This window comes from Talpa europaea (assembly GCF_964194135.1).
Source record: "Talpa europaea genome assembly, chromosome: 10".
Classification (NCBI taxonomy): Eukaryota; Metazoa; Chordata; class Mammalia; order Eulipotyphla; family Talpidae; genus Talpa; species Talpa europaea.
The window spans coordinates 10740504-10762073 of NC_140077.1; the positions used below are offsets into that span (position 1 = coordinate 10740504).

Consider the following 21570-nt stretch of genomic DNA (forward strand, 5'->3'; position numbering starts at 1 on the left):
CTACCCCACCTGGAGCAGCTCGCTGGGAAGGTCACCCTGCTATTTGGAGGGTTTGCTTTGAAAACGTATTACCAAGAACTCTGGAGAAATGCTTCGCTCTAGTTAACAAAGGATAATTTCATGAATCCCAGGAGTGGCTGATGGTTGTACCAGAGAATCATGTCCATGGGTCTGTAATAGAAATGGCTACATCCTCAAATTCTTTGGGGTCCTTTAGTCCAACTCTCTTTCTTGATAGGTGGGGAAACTGAGGCTATACTCAAGATCAACCAAGATATCAAATAATAAGATGGGACTAATGTAGGCTTTTTGAATCCAGCTGTTGGCTCTCTGTTTTGTTTTATTGAACATTCCTCATTGTTTGCATTAAACACCAGAAGTGGAATATTTTTAAAGTCTTCCAGACTGCTCTGTTTATGCAATTTGGGAACATGTTTCCACGCCATAGCTCTACCGAAATGGTTACTCTAGAGATTATTAAATATTTTTTGCTTTTTCTATATTTTCCATTTTCATATGACAGATATATTATGCACAAAAAATAACAATTTTAAGTGTGAAAACATATCCTACTCAAATCCATTACCTTTCTAATGCAAAATTTAAGAATTATTACTTATGTGAACTAAATCATATTTTCTCCTTTGCTCCTGATGAGTGAAATCCCATTTCTATTCAGCTGTTTCTGTCAGAATATTTTTTATTTCCCACAAGCACTTGTCTATTTCAATAAATACGCAAATAGCATTTATGGGGCATGTGGGTGTGGGTGTCTGTAAAAAAATAAAGTTCTTATATATGGACACACATATGCAAAATACCCAAAAGAGGCAGGCACACGGATATTAGTGCAAGAGAATTTTCAGCAAGTTTCTGAAGTTCATTGGTACATAATTAGAAAACACTGGGTTGTTAATTGCACTTCTTTGAGAATTCCCCGATACCTTAAAACTCTCTTGATAAATAACTTCCATTCCTATTTTTTTTTAATTAACTTGGCAAAATTTCCTAAATAAAAGCAAAAAAGTGAAATTCTTCTTTGATAATGTTTACAGAGTTGATGAAATATATCAGAGAACCAAGGTCCTCTATTTCCCTTGGAATGTTGTTTGAAAACAAGTTTGCTCTTCTGAACCAGGGTTTCTTTCATTTGACATTCAGTGGCTGGTTTGCTATCATCCCTGAGAGTAGATGAGGACAATATGAGATGGAGGGGAGAAACAAAGAATGACAAATGAGTAAAATTAACTATTCAGTGAGAATTTGCACAGAATCGTCTCTATCTGAACTTACTGGATAGTGGCCCAGTTTCTACTGCAACTTCTCAGCCTGCCCTGTCTCAATTGGGACCCCATGCTTTGCTGCTCAGTGCCATCTTGTGATAATTCTTATAACTTTTATATCTATTTTCTTTAACATCCACAGGGTACTCGCTGTATCAGTCACAACCTAACTTGTCTACCAATCTTAATGCATTTAATCATACTAGTACTAACACTAACCCCTTATTACAGATGAAGAAACAAAGGATCATAGAGGTTAAATAAAATGCCAGGATTCTATAGAAGGAAGTGATGAACTGGGATACTCCCCAGGCTGTCTGGCTCCAGTGCCCTGCAGGTAGCCTCTGATATTTATCTTGTGATGTAGGTATCACGCTCTGATTTGTAAAGATAGGGGAGCTGGCTTTGCAGCAGCGACCCACATATTTGCAGATCTGAGTGTCCTACCTCCAAACCACCAGTGCCTTCATGTTGTAGCCAGGCCTGGTGAAGGGAAACCATCAGGAAGTTCTCATAGAAGCAAATTACTTCAATTAAAGATTATTGCCCCTGAATTACTGAGAGCTGTTGCTGCATCCAGTCTAATGTAATTTGAATTCAGAAAGCAAACAATTACCTAACATGGAGGTAAGGGTAAAACTTACCACACAGGGTTGTGATGGACATTAATTAAACTGCTTTTACTATTAATGAAAAGACCAATTGCCTGTGTCTGGTTCCTCTACACTTTAAGAATAAAAATGTCAGTCCAGAACACAACATGCTGTTCTAGAAGGTTACGTACACTCCTCTAAAGTTTAATTCTGTTCTTCACGTATTTGCTAGTACCTGAGGAGCTAGATCCCATGGGTTGGGTTGCTGTGTGTGTGTGGGGGGGGAAGATCTGTGTGTGGCAGCCTCGAGCGTTGGGAATCTGGGTTGTGGTTTCCTACACACCCCTGTCTATTTCAGGCTCCTGAGCAGGAGTGGGCTGCTGTCTACAGCACCCTTTCATCTCAGAGGTGTCTGACTGGTGTCTGATTAGGTGTGGGCTTGCTGGATCGGTGCAGTGAACACCCCCACACCCATATATCCAAACCATCTCCCTTGCGCCCCACCTCTCCCCCAGCATTGTCATTATTCCAACTACAATTAGAACTCCTACAGGTACGGGGCAAATGCTCTGCTAGGACTGAATTTAAATCATTTCAGATAAAGATTCATGTGCATGTTTTTAAGGGGGAGGAAGAATTTTTCAGTTATTTTACTTATCTGTTTGGTGCAATAGCTTTTAACAGTGGCAAGATAATTTTTTTTTATCATCATGTTCTCTCTGAAAGAACCACCTGGAGTGGAGTGGGACTTGGGTGCTGAGACACTAACAATCTGTGCATCCACCGTGATGTGACACTGGCGTCTGACTGGCCTGGGTCAGGTCCTGGCTCTGCCACTGACTAGGATTCTCTTTCTCTCTCCATCCTCCATCTTCTCGTCCATAAAATGGGATGGTTGCAGCTACTACTTTGTAGGACTCAATGAGTAAATAGATCAGTACTCTGTGTGCTTATGAAACAATAACCTACTGTTCACACACCGATTTCTGCATTGTTCTGTAAGACTGTCCCTGCATCCTGTCACTCTGCCCTTTTCACTCCCCTGCTGGCGATAGTCATCATTACCCACTCATTTGATATTGTCCACTAACACATAGAACAGCGAAGGCAGGGACAAAGTGACACTTGTAAGACCACCTCAAAGAAAGACATAGGATGTTATTCATTAATTCAAAAAGGGTCCTTTCATTCTAGGCACCAAATTCTTCATTGCACAGTTAATATAATATATTCCTATGATAACTTTGGTCACAGCTAAGAAGAATTGGTACATAACCCATTGCATATTAATTGCTTAGATGAGTGCCCACCTCCACTATCAAGATAATAAACTCGGGCCTCCCCGGTAGCGCAGCAGTTGAGCGCTGGATTCGAAGTTGTCCGCAGCCTCTGCAGCGCCGGTTCGATCCCCGGCCGCCGGGTGAGGGTCCCACATGGCGCGCAGACCTCTCCTGCTGCCCGCTGCTCCCCTCAGCAGTGTACTTCGTCAGTCTGCCTATTCTGTTCCCTGCTCTGGCTCTGGTGAAGTCTCACACCCTCCCGCGCTTCTGACTGTACCCAGTGCTTGTATAAATAAATAAACCTTTAAAAAAAGATAATAAACTCATTAAATGTAAAGACCCCATGATCTTTCTCTAGGTTTAACACAGAAAGCCCTAGATAAACACTCCGAAAACTGAATCAAAGCCACCTGGCTCTCTAAACTGGATTAATTATAATCTACCCTTTTAAATGGATTTAAGCGATCATCCTAATATAATACAGACATCACAGAGATCCACAAAGAAGGAGATAAAAATCACCTGAAGTCCTTTCACCAGCTGATCATGTGATGGAAATACTGAAACTGACATTCTACACCTTCTTCTTCCTGTCTGGTAGGGGAAAGAAACTGATGTTTGCTAAGGAGTAGTGAATCTGAGACACTGACGCAGGACTCGAGTATGATTTCCTCTTTGGCTAGTGCCTGTGAATGTGGGTGACAATAGCCTGTTAAAGATTAGTCATAAAACTCTTTACCTGGTTAAAGTTTAAAACTAAATTAGAAAAATCAATGTAACAACAAACCTTCCTGGTATTTTTTTTTAAGATTTATTTATGCATACGAGAACTGGGGTACAGGCCAGAGGTGTGGGGGGTGAGAGGATTCACCAGAGACAGAGTGGGGAACAGAACAGGAAGATTGACAGAAATACACTGCTGAGGGGAGCAGCGGGAGAGTCAGGGGAGGTCTGCTGTGCCATGTGGGTAGGTCCCAGGCCGGGGATCGAATTTGGGCTGCAGTGGCTGCTGATAGTTTCATAGGTTGCATCTTAATCCCTTGTGCCACCAGGGAGGCCCTGATTTTTTTTTTAATTGAGATGATGTTCACATAGTATAAAATAAACTATTTTGAAGTGAGTATTTAATACGTGCTCAATGCTGGACAAAAACCACCTCCACTTAATTCCAAAGCATTTTCATCACCCCAAAATCAAACCCTATACCCATCAGACAGTTATTCCCAATCCCCTTCTGTAAGGACAGGAATAGAAACGGTTTTCTAGGATCCCATGCAGACCGGGTGAAGGAGGAGTCAGAGTCCTCAGTGGTTTTATGCAGGTCTTTTATTGGGATTTACCCAGTACACAACAGGCAAGGGTGCTGGCTCCTGGCAGGCCTCCCAGCCCCCAGCAAGTCTTCACTCTATCTGGGCTCTCCGGCATTCTCTGCTTCTCTCTCGGCTGCTTTTGGCTTCTGCTGGTGTCCCCGTGATGCCGCCCTTAAAAGCACAGTCTCAGCCCAGGTGAATCCCATCTACCTATGCCCACACCCTACTCCAGGTGCCCGCCATCAGGCATGCATTCAGGACCACAGAGTACCGTCATCTATCCTGATGGTGGGAGGGCAGAAAAGCCTGACGTTTTTCCTTACCCTACACCTTCTTTTCCCAAACCCTGGCAACTCCCAATCTGCTTTCTGTTTTTATGTATTCACCTATTCTATATATTTCACAAAATTGAAATTGTGCATAAGGAGCCTTTTGCTTCTGGCTTCTTCCACTTAACATGTTTTAAAGATTCGTTCATTGTAGCATTTATTAATACTCTATTCCTTTTATGGCTGAATAATACTCCACTACAAGGATAGACCACATTTTGTGTATCTATTCTTTTGTTAATGGATATTCAGGTCATGTCCACCTTTGGCTATTGTGAAGAGTTGCTGTTAATGTGCATGTAACAGTATTTGTTTGAGTTCTTGCTTTTAACTGTTTTGGATCTTGGTATAATTATGAAAGGGGTTTGCTAAGGATTATCCCAAATCCTGAAAGTAGTGACTGCCAATTTTCTGCACCTGCCCCAGAAACTGTTGGACTGGTATCCACAGTGTTCAGAGGGTATTTTTCTCTGGCATGGGCACCATTAAATGAGCTCAAGTGATTGCAGGTAGCAGTCTTCACCTGGGGCACGTGTCTTTCTTCCTCTTTTGTTTGCATCCTCCATTTTTTACCCCCTTTCCTCCTCCATTGACTGTGACTTGTGAGAGGACTGTTTGGCCATAGTTCAGCCTGCAGGTAGAAGTTTGACCCCCAGTTTTCTAAGCCTTGTCCACAAGAGGGTATTGGCCATGCTGAGGACTCAACCTTTGTGCTTCAGACACATTTGTTCTGTCTTTTGCAGAAACGTGTAGCATTTGCTCTTTTGAAAGGTGGCTCAGGAATCAAACATGGTTTTCCAGGCATGTCTGGACTGTACATTGACACAGAAAGAAGAAATGCCCCACGCTCACGGAGAAGGCCCGGTAGAGCTGTGTGCTGGGTGAAGGGTCACTTGCCCTGTCCTAAGCCCCATGGAGAGAGTGCCCTGTCCACTCAACTTTCCATCCATGCAGGGTGGAAATCCGTATCCTTGAGGCTGCCTCCTGACCTCAGCCATTTCTGAGAGGGTCCCTTGAGTGGGGGGTGTTGACTTTGTTTTCACAGCCTCCCAACTTTTCTTGCTGTCTTGGTGGCATTTCAGTCAAAAGTGAGTCTACTTTTGAACCAGCTCAGTCCCTGGGGATCAGGAATTCTGCTGACAACCACATGGGACAAACTGAGACAACAGTGGGAAGGAGGCAGGAAAAGGACCTGAAAAGCAGTCAGGGTCTGTCCTCCACCCACTGGGCTTTTCAGATTCTTAATTGGGAGTTTTGAAGTTGTGCGTGCACTCATTAGGACCATGGCGCATTCCCTCCGTTAGCCCCTGCTTCAGTCATAGTTAAAAACTTACACCTAAAAATTAGAGCAGGTGACCAAATAGTGTTAATGGTTTATGCCACTAATTTTTTTTTATTTCCCATCAAAGAATCTCCTTCACATTCCCAGGAAATACAAGCATGTTATTTTTATCTGTTCAGGGAAATGAAGAAATGGCTGTCAGGGGATTCTTTTTTTTTTTTTTTTTTTAAAGATTTATTTATTTTATACAAGAACTGGGGCACAGGCCAGATGGCACAGGGTTCACCAGAGACAGAGCGGGGAACAGAACAGGCAGACTGACGAAATACACTGCTGACGAAATACACAGGAGAGGTCTGTCGTGCCATGTGGGACCCTTACCAGCTGGCCGGGGCCGGGATTGAACCAGCGCTGCAGAGGCTGCGGACAGCCCAACCAACCGCCTGCGCCACCAGGGGAGGCCCTGTCAGGGGATTCTTGTGCAAAGCAGTGGACACTGTCTTTAAGCAGATACTAAAAGTTCTCAGCTCCTAACCAGTTTCAACCATCCTTTCCAAAATGTGCAGGTTGTTCTCTATAAATGTGTAAACTTAAGTGTCTGGCCCACGGTACCTGTGTTGTTCCCTCTGGTCCAAGCAAGCCATGAGAGATCCAGCCTCTAGACCCATGAGAATCAGCTGCTAAATCCAGTCCTGAGCGCTATGACCTGTCTGCGGTTTGTTCCAAGTCATCCTGCAAAGCTCACCAGCAGAACTTCTCTGACTCACAATTCTAAGACTTTCGAGGTGTGGGTCTGGGTTGGTGCCAAGTCCCAAGCACACTGTTCTCTGTCCCTCCAGTGCTCCCTGTCATGCTTAGCGGCATTAGCCATGAGTTTCCTGCTTAATAAATTCATAATCAATTAATGTAGAGGAAGGGCAAACAGTTTGTTTCCTTTCATTTCCCATTCAGATCCTGTTCATGAATATGGAAAAAGAAAACCAAGCCACACCCAGGGCTAGTTAAAAGAGAGGGCATCTTGACCTTGAGAATCCATAAAACCCCAATAGGGAATGCTGTGAGTAATGGCTCAGGGATTAGAATTGCACGTTTCAAATGTGTAAAGAGTTTACATTTATGAAAATTAGACCAAATTGACTAAAATCTCTAAGTATTTATGACACACACTCTGAAAGGAGGAAAAATAGGATTTATTGCCAAATATTCGATGACAGGGACATCAAAAACAGCCTCTACTGGGCCTGCCTTCAGCTTTCCTGAGAAAGGCTGACGAGCTTGGCCTTGGTGGCCCGTGAAAACGTGTTTGTTGTGAAGTACTGTTTTCCAAACACGCAGAACAAGAGCCTTCACTTAAAATAGCAGGGCAGAGGCTGCTCTGGCTTGCCATGTTTCCACCATGGCCATCAAGACAGCACAGGCAACAACTGACCTGGAGATTATGGAAAGTCTGGTCAAGGTTACAGAATCAGGCAGCACGTAAGCCTTTAAAAATAACTTTGGGTCACTTTTAGTGATTTTGAAATCTAACTTGTCTCCAAGGTTGAGACCCCTTTTTCTCATAGAGTAGAAATACATATCCCCCAGCCCCTGGGATTTGTCTTGTGATCTCATATAGCTCTACTGGCTAATGGCAATGTGGAATTTCTGAAGCTAAAAAATACTTGTTAAAGCTAATTCTTAAAGTGTTTGATCTCTCAAGCCTGCAGTTTCACTTTTTTTTTAGAAAAAAAGATTTATTTATTTACACAAGATTGATTGATTGATTGATTTATACAAGCACTGGGTACAGTCAGAAGCACAGGAGGGTGAGAGAATTCACCAGAGCCAGAGCAGGGAGCAGAGCAGGCAGAAGGACCAAAGTACACTGCTGAGGGGAGCAGCAGGCGGCAGGAAAGGTCTGCGCGCCATGTGGGACCCTCCTCCGGTGGCCGGGGAGCAGCCGGGGATTGAACCGGCGCTGCAGAGGCAGCGGGCAGCTTCACAACCCAGCGCTCAACCGCTGCGCCACCGGGGAGGCCCCAGTTTCACTTTCTGTTTTGCCCTCCACCCTTCTCATGTTTAGCCCATGTATTTGCCGTGACATGCTAAAAAGGAAGATGGTGAGCACATGTCAGTTACTTGGTTTAATTTTTTTTAATGGCCAGTCAATATCTGTCATTGTACAGATGTCGAATTTGGGACCCAGATAGAGATGAAAGAAAGTCCATTCAGCACTGTCCATGTGTTCAATTGACATACTTAACTACTGCTCAATGATGTCTTTTTGGTCAAGGAAAGATCTTCAGATACCCAAATCCTTTAGACCTTAAAAGTATTAAAATTGTGGGTCAATCCTTATAAAAAATAACATGAGCAAGGTCTGGATTTTTTCTAATCCATGGGTTGCAAACTCAAGAACCTACAAGTGTAGTAACAAGTGCGCACAGCCAGGTCAGAGGTGATGGTAGGTGACAGCTGATACTTAGACCCTATGGAAGGATGCACTGGGAAGATGTGTCCTGGATGAAATGGGCAAGCCACTGTGCCCTTTATGACCATGAAGGAATCCACGTGTCAAAGGCTGATCTGACACATAATGAAGGTGGCTTGTTAACCTTATAAAATCTGATCTGTGTCCAGCTCACTCTTCTGTGCCCTTTCTTTCTTTTTACTAGAACAACTGCTTTCTAGCATTCTGCCTTCACCATTTTATCACACGAGATGATAGGAAATCCATGTCCTGGAAGACAGTGGATGACAAGATGTCATTAAATTCAGGACCTCACGTTAGCCAAACCCAAGAACTTAAATTTGTTTTGTTTTGTTTTGTTTTGTTTTGAAGGTCCTTAGATTGAGTCCTAGCCAGGGATAAAGTGCCTCTAGTTAATGGTCTATTAAAAGACATCACTTGAATATTTTTAGGGTCTCCAAAGTCTTATTCCACTTTCTATTAATAACAACCTAAAACTGAAATGATTTGGTTTCTATTTTTCATCCATGTGTATAGCCAGGAACTTGTGTGCTTGCCTTTGTTGATAAGAAATACATTTTTATTATTATTTTAATATGTTCTAGGGAAAAATTGGATTTTCTGGAACTTATATCTGCAACAGTTTCAATACTGAAACTTGATTTTTTTTTAATTCTTAATTTTACAATTCTTATAATAAAGTCAGAAAGTACTCTGAACTGTCTCAAAATCTCTTACAGATGTTTTCTAACATCTTGGTATCTCAGCAAACATCGATTAAATGAGTAAAGTGCCTCTATGGCCCCTTTTATGATTTACATTATCTTCACAATAATTCTCTACTCATCCCATCTTTATCCTCAAGTGGCATCTCATGCTCAAATTCATCATGGTTGTTTTTACTCATTGGCAGAGAGAGAGAAAGTAACCAGGAAACAAGTCCGTGATTGGGGGTTTAAAACCAGAGAGGCCCTGTAAGCTGTAAAGACCTTGGGTTCATGTCCGTTTGAGAATTGAAGATCCACACTCCTTTCTTTGTTTGACATTGCAGCTGTGTAGCCTCCTGCAAAGCCCTTACCTGGGCTTTGGTTTCCTATGTGTCAAATAAAACATTCGCCACAAATGGTCTGTGCTCTTTGAAAGGCGGATAATCTCTTCCAGGTTAGCGGGAGTTCTATGGTTGGACCAGGGTAACAGACACACAAGAGCTTTCAAAAGTTTAAAGCCCTATAATAACAACATTAATAAAAATGTTAAGATGATGATGATGGTACCAGAAAAGCTAAAATGCTTTTTAGGGGGGACAGTGGGCCTTGACTCTTAAGGGAAAGATAAAATGTAGGATTTTGTGAGATTTTGCAATAGTACAGTCATTACTGCAATAATTCAATAGTCGCTGCTTTATTATGAGGACAGACATTGCATGTTCACCATGTACCTGACGCTGTTTGGTTTTTATGCCTGTTCTCTCCCGTCCTCACAGAAGCCCCAGGAGGTAGTTGTTCTTAATCTAACTTTTTATGGATGAAAAAGGCAAGTCCAGGAGTGTCCTGGCTCATCCAAGATCACTCATCCGTAGTCAGAGCTGGACTTGTGCTCCAGGTCTCTTTACCTGCGAAGTCCTTATCTCTGAAGTTAGTCATAAGTGAGCTTCTAGGAGAGACTAACCACACATGGAGCAAAGCATGAAGAGTCTTACTTTTTTCCTGTTGCTACTTCTATTATCTTCTGTCACAGCTCCCTTTCCCAGCCTTAACAATACCGTAGGCAGATCCCAAAGCTTTCCGGCCACTTCTAGTTCTGAAAAGTCCAGTCCAGTTAAAACTATTCTCACATCCATTTCAGGGCTGCACCCCGTTTCCAGCTCAGGCCCAACCTGGATTGGAGCCTGGTGTGAGAAAGGGGGCACAGCCTCTTCTCCCTCTTTACCTTGTTCCTGTCCTGCTTGTGGCTTCTTTGGGGCCTGGGCAGCAGGGATGGGGCTGGAGTAGAGGGTTGAGGTGTTAACTCTGGTATCATCATGCTTCCCTTTCAGCTAACACTGGCTGGAGGCAATTTTTTATGGGGTGTATCTTGAGATCCTTCACAAAGGAACCTTGACAAAGCGTGCAATTTCTGGCTAACATGTTGCAATAACTCCCTCCCCCTGATCCCCTCCACCCCCAAACTCAGGTCCTGCTCCCTCCTGGTCTCCTCATAGCCTCTTGCTAGTGGGGGCCCCCCCACCCTCCCCCTCCGTAGGCTTCAGATGAGTTCATCCAGGATGCTTGGGTGTGGGTACCAGTCACAGACTTAAGTGCACCCCCAGTGAGCCACACTGTGGAAGCGCATGCCACACCCAACCTGTCTTCTCCATCTGCCAGCAGGGGGCGCCCCAGCAGCCTCCTGCCTTCCAGCTCTTCCAAATTCAGGAGGCTCCAGACTCTGTGTGCATAAATACTTCTGAGCCTTTGAGTCAGTTTGTCCCAAGGACTCTAACAGCAAACTTCTCTTGGATCCCACAGCTGCACTAGGGTCTGAGTGTCCCTCTGAGTAAACATGGACATGGGAGGGGGAGGCAGGGTCCTCTCATCCCTCTCCCCACTGAGGGGAGGGACCACCATGCCCCATTGTTTGGACAACTCCTGCCTGACCTTCCTCTATACCTTCTCAAATGTCTGAGTGTTCACTGGAAATAACATCTCAGTGATAGTTTAGACAAAGGGTTTATTAGATCAGCAAAGGGAGGACTTGAACCTGAGAAGTAGTTTAACAAATTTCACTGTGTTAGAGCTGTTCCACCCATCACAAGTTTGAGTTCAGTTTATGTAGTTAAGAGAGGGTTAAGAGAGGGCTTCTCGGACCTCCCCGGTGGCTCAGCGGTTGAGTGCTGGGTTGCGAAGCTGCCCGCAGCCTCTGCGGTGCCGGTTCGATCCCCGGCTGCTCCCCGGCCACCGGAGGAGGGTCCCACATGGCGCGCAGACCTCTCCTGCCGCCCGCTGCTCCCCTCAGCAGTGTACTTCGGTCCTTCTGCCTGCTCTGCTCCCCGCTCTGGCTCTGGTGAGTTCTCTCACCCTCCCGTGCTTCTGACTGTACCCAGTGCATGTATAAACAAACAAACAAAACTAAATAAATAAATAAATAACATGCCTCTATTAAAAAAAAAAAAAGAGAGGGCTTCTCATTCTAAGATATTTAAACCTATGGATTTGTTGATGCCTTGTATGTATAGGATGTACCAATGAGATACAGAGGCTGGGTGCTCCTATGTTGTTTGTATGTATGTGTGTATTCACTAACAGGTTGGTGTTTAGTTTATGGTTTGATTTTTGTGTTTTTTTTTGTTTTTTTTTTTTTGGTGGTAATATTGGTTTACAACACTGTATGATTTAGGGAACAGGTTCACACCTCTTCAGACGTATGTTACCACATGACACCCACAACCAAAGCACCCATACTCCTATACCACAGTCCACTGGGCCCCTCCCCTAGCCCCACCCTCCCCATCTAGGAATCTCAATTCTGCAGGGTTTGTTTTGGTTTGGTTTTTTGGTTACTTTGTTTGGTTTCTTCATATTCCACAAATGAATGAGATTATCCAGTATTTGACTTCTCCTTCTGATTTATTTCACTGAGCATAATCCCCTCCAGTTCCATCCATGTTGTTGCAATCTTGACAAAAGACAGATGAGGATTTTGCACTCCCACACGTTTAACTCTACAAAAAGCTATAGTAATCAAAACAGTATGGTATGGGAATAAGAACAGACACACAACCAATGGAATAGAATTGGTTACCCAATATTTAAATCTTTATCAGGTCATCAGTAGGGGTAAAAAGATTGGCTTTACCTGCAGGCAGCAGATTTTGCAGCGATGTTTCCCAGACTTCAAGTCTATGCAGATGGCTTTACTCTCTTCTGCTAGAGTAGGAGGGGTCGTATCCCCAGAACATTCCTTATTATGTTCACAAGAGGTAGGTAAGCAACGGGGGTGGATAGTCATCAGGTAGATTCTGCTATCTTTTGGTAAGTCCTTTAAAGGTAGTCCTAGCCACTTCCTTTGGGATATGGAATACTTATCACCATTGTTTTTATAACCAAAATTCCAAAACTGTAGAAAAAGTCCACTTCCATATTCAGAAAGTTTGGATCTTAGATGAGTAGCTGCTCTGAATGGCAGTTTCCATCTTTGCTAATGGATTCCAGGCATGGCTGAACTGTGTTGACCCCAGAAGGGTGAGAGGAACAGGAATTGAGTTACCACATAGTTCTCTTTTCTATAGCTCCATATCCTCAGACTTCACAGAGAAAGGCATCTTTTTGGCCCTTATTCTTCCCAAATGGGAAACTGTAAAAAAGGTTGAAATAGTTCTCCAGGAGAAGGTAGGTATCCAGGCTGACAGCACCTTCAGTACTGCCTAAGTCAGGACATCTGTCTTACCTTGGGAATACTGATTTCCTTCCGAAGAGCCATTTGGCACCTTCTTCAACTTAAATACTTTGGAAACCCAGGTGTCTCTGGCCCCCTCCCCCTCCCCCAATACACACATTAAAGGAGACAGATGGGGTCCCTATTGTCAAGGATATTTATTGCCTTTTAACAGAATGATGTAGCTATGGAACCAGGTGTGTCCTTGGATGTTAGTTTAACTTGGATGTTAAGTAGTCAGATTTCTGCTTTTCTCTTGACTCCCTGTTCCCAAGAATGACAGTCTTGGAGTGAAGTGATTACGGTGGTGCTTGTTTTCTTTTTGCATTCAGTCACTGTTTTTCATGGTAGAATACTGGCGAGTTGCTAGAAACAGTTTGATTTCCTTGATGTTGCTGCATATTCACCTATTTCTGACTGAATAATTCCAGTGCCAATCACCAGCTTTCTATATTTATCAGCAGCTGCTTCAGTGGTGTGGAAACAATTTGCTCAACAGCTGAAAAACATGAAGCTAGAGAGTAGGACATTTTGTTCTTTGTAAAAGAGCTCAGTTGGAATGAACATGCAGGAGTGAATAATCCAGCACAAATCTTTCTGTCTCTGCATCTTTTCCACTTTCCCCAGCATGATGTCAGGCTTGAGTGGAGAATAAGATTTTGTCCAGATGAATGAATGGGCAGCCTCTGTGGATGGAATATCCAGTGTTTCAGGTGGTGGTCTTTATTGATTTGCTGACTCTATGTCCTAAGGTTTGGGATGCTGGAGACTCAGCCCAGCCTCTTCTCCCAGCCCAACTTTCCCAGCTGGCTGGCTTTAGAGAATCTTCTCTACATAAAATTACCAGAATTAGTTGCAGTATGTATTTCATGGGACACTGCAGGGCCTGGTGGGCCTAAGAGATCCAGGACACCATCTGTGAGGTCAGAGGTCTTCCAGACCACAAAACACTTTGACTAAGTGCCTGTGATAAATAAATGCCCCCCACATCTGAGAAGCCTTCACCTGGTGCCTGTTCTTAGAAAGCCCTCAGTGCAGGATAACCAGGGTGGTCGTTAGTACTCTCAAATTGTGTCTAGGTTTCTTTCATAACTCTGGGATAGCTGAACACTGACCTGCTTGTGAAGAGAGCATGACTTAGAGTCAAGAAACCTGTTTTCTAGTGCCAGCTGCACCCGAAAAAGTGGAAGGGGAGCCATATTGAGCACCTAAATGGACCCAACCTCCAGAGTGTTACACAAAGGTCTTCACAAGGCAGGTTATCTCTCCTTCTGCAGGGATTATTGTCCTCATTGGAGGAGATTACAGTTCAGAGGGAGTAACTTGCTCAAGACTTCTTGTGCCAAAGCCAGTGCCAACTTCTGTTTTCCCAGACCTCACTGCTCTTCAGAGGGAGACCCTGAGTGGCTCAGCCAACCTCTCCTCACTCAACTGTCTTCAGTGTGGGACTGAAAAGCCATCAGTCAAGTTTATTTACTGCTTAAAAAATTCACCCAGCATCTCCCTATTTAAAATCTTTACTGCCACCCAGTGGGCATAATGTAGCTTAAAAAATGAAGAAAATTCTCAGTTCAACTTTTATTAAAAAACCATCAATTCATCATAAATCCATACTGTTCTCCTGACCTTTAAAAATTGTGTTTATAAACAATTATCATGGGCTTCCACTTTTATCTTTATAATAAACTACCAGATGTGAGATACTGGGATATTAAAAAAAAAATCTGTGTGTTGCTTGAGAGCATAAAATACATACTCAGTTTATAATGGACAATACTCAAAGAAATAATAAGCTGAAATATACATATATCATATATTTTAAAGTTCATTTACATTCTCATGGTAAAAAAAAAAAATTCAAATAACAGGATGTGAAGTGAAAAGTAAAAGTGATCCTTCATAGATGAAATTGCCCTAAGAGTTTAAAATTTCTTTTCAAGAAATGCCCGATTCATAGACAAGCATGTGTGCAAACACACACGCACCCATTTCTTTACTATTTTTCTATGAATGAACTTGTGCTATGCACACCACTCTACAGTTTGCTTTTTCACTTTATTTTGGATTTTTTTTTCCATGTCAGTACACAAATCTGTTTAACTCATCTTAACAGCACATAGTTTTCCATTATTAACTACACTATAGTTGATGTAACTAGTGCCACATGAATGGGCATACAGGTTATTTTCTGTTTTGTCATCACAAAAGTACGGCGGGGAATGCACATATATTCTTCAGGGAACCCTCATTTGTGCACACGTACTTGTGCAAATTTATTTGAAAGGTAAAATCTTAGATGTGAAATTACTGCGTCTAAAGGTAGTCTAATACCTAGCAACCTTAGAGGACCAGAAACACATCTGCAGCCTCTCCCCCGAGCCCCTCCCTCTTCCTCTCCTCCCCACAAGTGTTCCTACCCCCACAACCCCCCACCATTCCCTCCAGGGAATGTGGGCCTTCTCTGGAAGGCAGCTGGAGGAACTTTGATAGGATTTGTGCTTGCTGGTCCTGGGTATTATTAGGGATCTCCTGAGGGAGTGGGGGCAGTTCTGGATTGGGTTTTGTCAAGAAGCAGGAACAGTAGTAGGTGGTTGGGTCTCTTAATAAGCTTTTCTAGGAGGAGAGTAAATTCAAGGTGGGTGGGAAGCATCATTAGCAAAGGAGCAGCAGTTGTGGATGTGCTCAGAAGAGGGGGTGCTTAAACATTTTGTATACCCAGTGACCTTGTCTCTGGCCTGTTCTAAAATGGCCATTGAGTAGCCTCACCTGGACATTGCTTCGTTCCGGGGGTGCTCTGTGTGATCCCTTGAGGGCATCACAGCTCACCGGCCAGATGTGCGTTTTTATTTCCTCCAACACATTCATTTAAAATGTCTGCAGATGTTTAAGTTGCTTTCTAAAAAGTTTGTACCAATTTACACTCTTCTGACTTCTCTTAAAAATACTCAACTTCCCTAACAATGAAATTTTGAGTAATCAGAATAATGATGGCAGTTATAGGCACTTACAATAGCAGATGTTTATAGAGCCACTTCCTGCCTGCCAACTACTGTGTTAAACCCATTACTTCATTGACTCCACATTGGAGGCTTGGGACATGCGCTGACAGCACCCCTGCTTCCATAGGAAACCAAGACTTGGAAAGGGGCTTCCCTGGTAGCGCAAGGGGTTAAGCACCGCACTATGAAGCTATCCGCAGCCTCTGCAGCACAGAGTTCGATCCCCAGCTGGTCAGGGAGCAGCCCACATGGTGTAGCAGACCTCTCCTGTCTCACCTGCTGCTCCCCTCAGCAGTGCATTTCAGTGGATCTGCCTGTTCTACTCCCCACTCTGTCTCTGGTGAATCCTCTCACCCTCCACACCTCTGGCCTGTACCCCAGCTCTTATATGCATAAATAAATAAATCTTTAAAAAAAAAAAGACTTGGAAAGGAGTGGAACCAGCTTGGGTCATGTGGCCACCTAACCAGGAGGCGAGCCAGTCCTCAGGACCTGGCTGCCTCATCCTAGGCTCACACTCTTTACCGTAAAGGAATACTCACTCCTTTGTCTGCTTCATAGGGAACCTGCCAAGTAGAATTTAAAACTAAGGAATTAAGAGTCATGTAGTTGATGATCATAAATCCTAGAAAGTCTGGTTTAGGTTGATAAGGAAGTAGAGTCCTGTTTACAAAAAATGGGATTTATGGGCAGCCTTCCAGCAACTACGCACACCGTGTGAAGCGAAGCATCCGGCATGAGGTGCTTAGCTACTCACGTGTGCCTTCAATTAATAAAAGGCCCGCGAGAGCTTTCTTAAACTCACAGCCAAGACACTATAATTAAATGTTCTCTGGGCCAATTGGAGCTCAGAGGATATTTAGATAAACCCCAGGGAAATAAACAGATGAAGGACATCCATCCCCTTGGACCCACCGAGGCCCGTGAAGTTTCCATGCTGTGCGGGGATGGGGCCTGCGCGTCTGCTGGGGAAGATTTTGTGCCAGGAGAGAAAGTGGGATGAAATGGTGCTTAAGTAAATATTTACTGAGTATGTGATGGGTGCACATGGGGGTTCAGTGTGGGTCTGTTGTTTGCATTTAGCAAAACAAAACACACCCAAAAAATGTGTGGTAACAGCCACTTACTGCTCTTTCCAGACTGTGCTGGCTGCGGAAGGGACATCAAGAACGGGCAGGCCCTGCTGGCGCTGGAGAAGCAGTGGCACTTGGGATGCTTTAAATGCAAGGCCTGCGGGAAGGTCCTCACCGGGGAGTACATCAGCAAGTAAGACGGGGCCAGGGACGGTTCTGGGAGGGGGGCCCTGAACACAAGCTCACCCCTTCCCTCAGGCATAATGGAAGACATTCACATCCCACTGTCCTTAGAAACTTTGGGCTTGGACATTTCTGAAAAGAATTTTATTCTTCTACTTTGGCCATAGTTTGCCTTCATAATGAAATGCTAATCATTACCTAATTTATTTTGTCCCTCACCTTGTATTCATTTGCTGGTCATGTATCTAGCTACATAGTTCTGAGAGCACAACTTCATCCTACCAATGTGCATGCGCTTCACTGAGCCACAACCAAAGCTCCAGGGTGCAGGCCCCACCCGCTCCTGACCATTCCCTCCCTTCCCCAGACCCCACTCTCTCCTCTCCCCAACCCCTCCCCCCAGCCGCTCTGATAACCACTGTATTCCTCAGCGTCTAGGAATTATTTTTGCTGTGTTTTAGCACTGTGTTTTCTTCGTTTATTTATACTACTCAGCTAATTTCCAAAGGTAAAATAGTGCCTTTCTGGACAAGGTGGATGAATCTTGAGGTGATTATGCTAATTGAAATCAGTCAGAAAGTGAAAGAAGGTTACTGGATGGTTTCACTCACTTGATACAGATCATCGCCTCATTTAACCATGAACTCAGCTAACATAATGTCACCCATTATGCATTTAGTAATTGCAATTTCACTATTTTTTGTTCCCATTTGGAACTAGCCTTACTAAGACCCCACAGAGGGTCTTGGCATGAATCTGTTAGGAACACTGACATGGCTGGCATGGCAGCTGAGGTTGGTTGGAGTCCAGTGCTGGCCTGGGTGGCAGTTACAGTGAAGTGGTGAAACTAGTTTTAGAGTTAAGGAGGGTAGAAAAAGCATACAGGGTCCAGTGAAATGAGGGAAAATTTCCCCTGTATACCATTTTGTGCTTTAAAAAATGGTCCCCAACCAGGTGAGTATATCCCCTATTCAAAGAAAATTAAACAATTTAGACATATAGTGAAACAGAAAAGGAGCTTGGACCGCCCCCTAGAAATCTAACTCTGTGGGAGGAGGATAAAGCTACAATATCTGTATTTGAAAGGAGAAAACTCCAGCTGATTCTGATACAAATGCAAAGGTAAATGAGAGAAATGCCTGGCTCAAACTAACCCTGCAGGCTGTGGCACAGCAGGTAGCTGGGTGTCATGTCAAGAGTTGTTCTTTTTAATTTCTCCTTGAAATGACACACGTAGAAACTGAGGTAAATGGAAGAGTTTCCAGGCCCCAGGCCTCCGAGGGCTGAGGTGATGGTGTCTCATTGCTGCTGCCAGGTTCTGTGAGCTCCAGGAGCTGGTATGTAAGGGAAGGAGGACTTGGGCCTCCTCACAGGAAGGTAAACACTGAGGCCACATCTGGGCTGGTATCAAGAGCAATTCCAGGGTTTCTCTAGTCATGTCTGAGACAAACAGGGTATCTGTGATTGTAATCACCTGGCAATTGGGCTGTTATTCTGTGAGACAGATCACTTAGTTTCGTGGCTTTTGATCACATTTCACCAAATATCCAAACTTGTGAGTCCTGAGGCGGAGAGAAATACCTTCTAGATTGGTTCTGTGGAAAGGGGCTCAGAGAAACGTGGTGTGGATGTCTTCACTGCTCTGCGACTCCGGGGAGCTGAACTCTCTTCTGTCTTGCAGGGATGGTGCTCCGTATTGTGAAAAGGACTACCAGGGGCTCTTTGGCGTGAAGTGTGAAGCCTGTCACCAGTTTATCACAGGGAAAGTCCTGGAGGTGAGTGGCAGACGGGCTCCCTCAGAACCACATCATTTTCCTCAGAGGCCTTCAGAAACACACAAGCGTCTCTGTCCATTTTTTCCCTCTTTTTCTCATCTGTGGAGGAAAGTAGTTGCAGATGACAAATCTCTGGGAGAATTAACTTGTCTTTACGAGCAGTTTCTACCAAATGTTTACATGAGAATTGGTTTGATGGAGAACTTGAGGGGAAAAAAGAATGACAAGGGGTTACTAGGAATTATGTAGAAAGAAGGGTTAATAATAGATTATACATATTTTTTTTAATTTTATTTTTATATTCCCCATACAATTGCAACCCCCTTATAATAGACTATATTTTCAGAAGTCAGAAAAGAGGAAGCAAAGGGTGTTGGAGGCACTTGTGTACATGTGTGTGCATACCTGCCTTGCGGCACTCTTGTGTGTGGGTGTGGGAATGCACAAACAATGGTGTGTGCACATGAGTGTGCATTTTTGTGCCCTTGTGTACGTGTGTACATGTGGGAGTGCTCAGACTCGAGGAGCAGAGGCTCACAATTGAAGCTCAGAAAGAGTAACTGAAAGGTGAAGGTGTAGACTTCCCCACCCTCAGAAAACCACATCCTGTGTGACTGAGACACCCTGTGGCCCGGTTGAGCTGAAGCCTGTGAAGTTCAGGTGTGACTCCTCAACCTGAGAGCTGGTTCCTGCTTTCTTAGCAGAGGCCCCACCAGCTCCTGCCTCAGGGCGGAGCCCAGCTCCTCTTGTGTTAGAGGCGGAATTTTGGGGCCAGAGTTCAGGCCACTGCTGCCCCACTTCTCACAGGCCTGTGGGGTGTTGGCCAGCTCCATTGAAAAAGTAGCGATTGCCTCACAGCATCCACCCTGCTGGGTGGAGGATGTGTGCTGAGCAGGGTGAGTCAGAGTGCCAGGGCTGCGAAGGTGGCTTACTGGCCCTGCAGCCTGTCCCATCGCTTTGGCAGATGCAAGGTCCAAATGTACAGAGCCACGTTCAGACCTCCAGCAGCTGCATTTCAGAAACCCAGGATATAAACCCCAGAGGCCCCAAGGAGTCTTGGTTGCCTGTGTGGGGTTTCACAGCAAGGCCCAATGTGGGCCTCCGTGATCCCAAAGCAGGCTCTGTGAAACACAGAGGGGCCTGTGCTGGCTCTGTGCTACACGGGGTGAATTTATTGCTCTTGGAGGATAAGGAAGTGAGGGTTGTCAATGCAGTTTGCCCCTTACCCAAGGGAAGGGCGTTTCAGAAGGAGGGAACAGCCTGTGCAGTAGTAGCTCAGAGACAAGAAAAGCACAGACATGCAAGGAACAAAATGTCAGTCATACAGGAGTGTAGGTGTGAGAGATGATGCTGGAAACTTGGGGAGGGATCAGAACATGACCTCAGAAGGCACATGTAGGACTTAGGGCTTTGTCCTAAGAGTGGTGGCAGGCGTTGAAGTGACTGTAGCTGGGGCATCACTGAAGGGGCTTGTCGTTATGCACAGAATGGACACGAGCCTCAGCACAAGCGTGCCCAGGCCCACAGCAGCCCCTGTCCTCCTGTGGAGGGCTAAGCAAAGTATCCACACAGACAGGGGAGTAGTATTTGGACTTAAAGAATGTTCTGGCAAATGCTACAGCATGGATGAACACATGAAAGATGCCAGAAATGAAAGCCACATACTGTCTGACTCCATTTAGATGAAATATTCGGACTAGGCAAATCCCTAGAGACATAAAACAGATTGGTAGTTGCCAGGGGTTTTAGGGGTGGGGGCTGGGGAGTAACTGCTTTTTGGAACCCAACTACAGTGATGAAATGTTTGGAACTAGAGAGGGGGGCTAGATGCAGAGCATTGTGAGTGCTCTAAGTGACATGGAATTGTTCACTTTAAGATGGTCTTACATGATATGCACCTTGAACATTTTTTAAGCAGGATAGAAAGGGATGGGGGTGGAGACAGAGAGGCCAGTGAAGAAGCAGCTGCAGAGCTCTAAGCAGAAAACAGGAGGCACTGGCCTGAGTAAGGTATGAGCACGGGGCCCCACCTGAAGCCCAACAGTCAGGGCCCGAGACTCGGGGTGTGGTGGCGCGTGTGCCCCTGTCCCCACCTGCCCCTGACTTATCCCTCATCCTGCCCTGAAGCCCAGAGAACTCAATAGCCTTTCCTTTGGGGCTCCTAAGTTTGATGTGCTGTTCAGGACTCATGTCAACCCACTGAGTTGGGAATGAGAAGTCAGGAACTTTCCCTCCAGAACCACAGTGATTTTCCAGATGCTCTGCTGTGGGATGAGGCGGGAAGATACTGACACCGCCCCTGGATTGGAGGAAGCCATGTTCCAGAAGGCACAGATAGAAACAGCTGTCTCCTCCATGCGCATATGGAACTATGTTCCCCAAAAACAGTTGGGGAAGCAAACGGGCGGGGGCAGGGGGTTTGTTGATTACTTTCAGATTGAGTTCAACAGCTGTAGGAAGGAATATGGAGAATAAAACTAGATCCAAGAACATACCATTTTGAGGAAATATCTGCTTGCTCTGGTTGCTTCCTGGAGCCCCGAGTGTTTCAGGGTTTGCTGGGGCTGCTGCTTCTACCCACATTGGCCTCAGGTTGCAGTGAGG

The 21570-nt window shown here is 44.7% G+C and overlaps 1 protein-coding gene across 7 annotated transcripts in view; it reads left to right on the plus strand.

Annotated features, from left to right (window-relative positions):
• Nucleotides 1–21570, plus strand: part of ABLIM1 (actin binding LIM protein 1) — a gene marked incomplete at both ends in the record, with an annotated part of 123388 nt that overhangs the window by 16683 nt on the left and 85135 nt on the right. For all 7 annotated transcript variants that reach the window (XM_084246015.1, XM_084246016.1, XM_084246017.1 and 4 more), the window contains 2 exons: nt 17075–17201; nt 18873–18966. In XM_084246015.1, coding sequence (XP_084102141.1) covers nt 17075–17201; nt 18873–18966 — 221 coding nt within the window. The remainder of the gene's footprint in view (nt 1–17074; nt 17202–18872; nt 18967–21570) is intronic.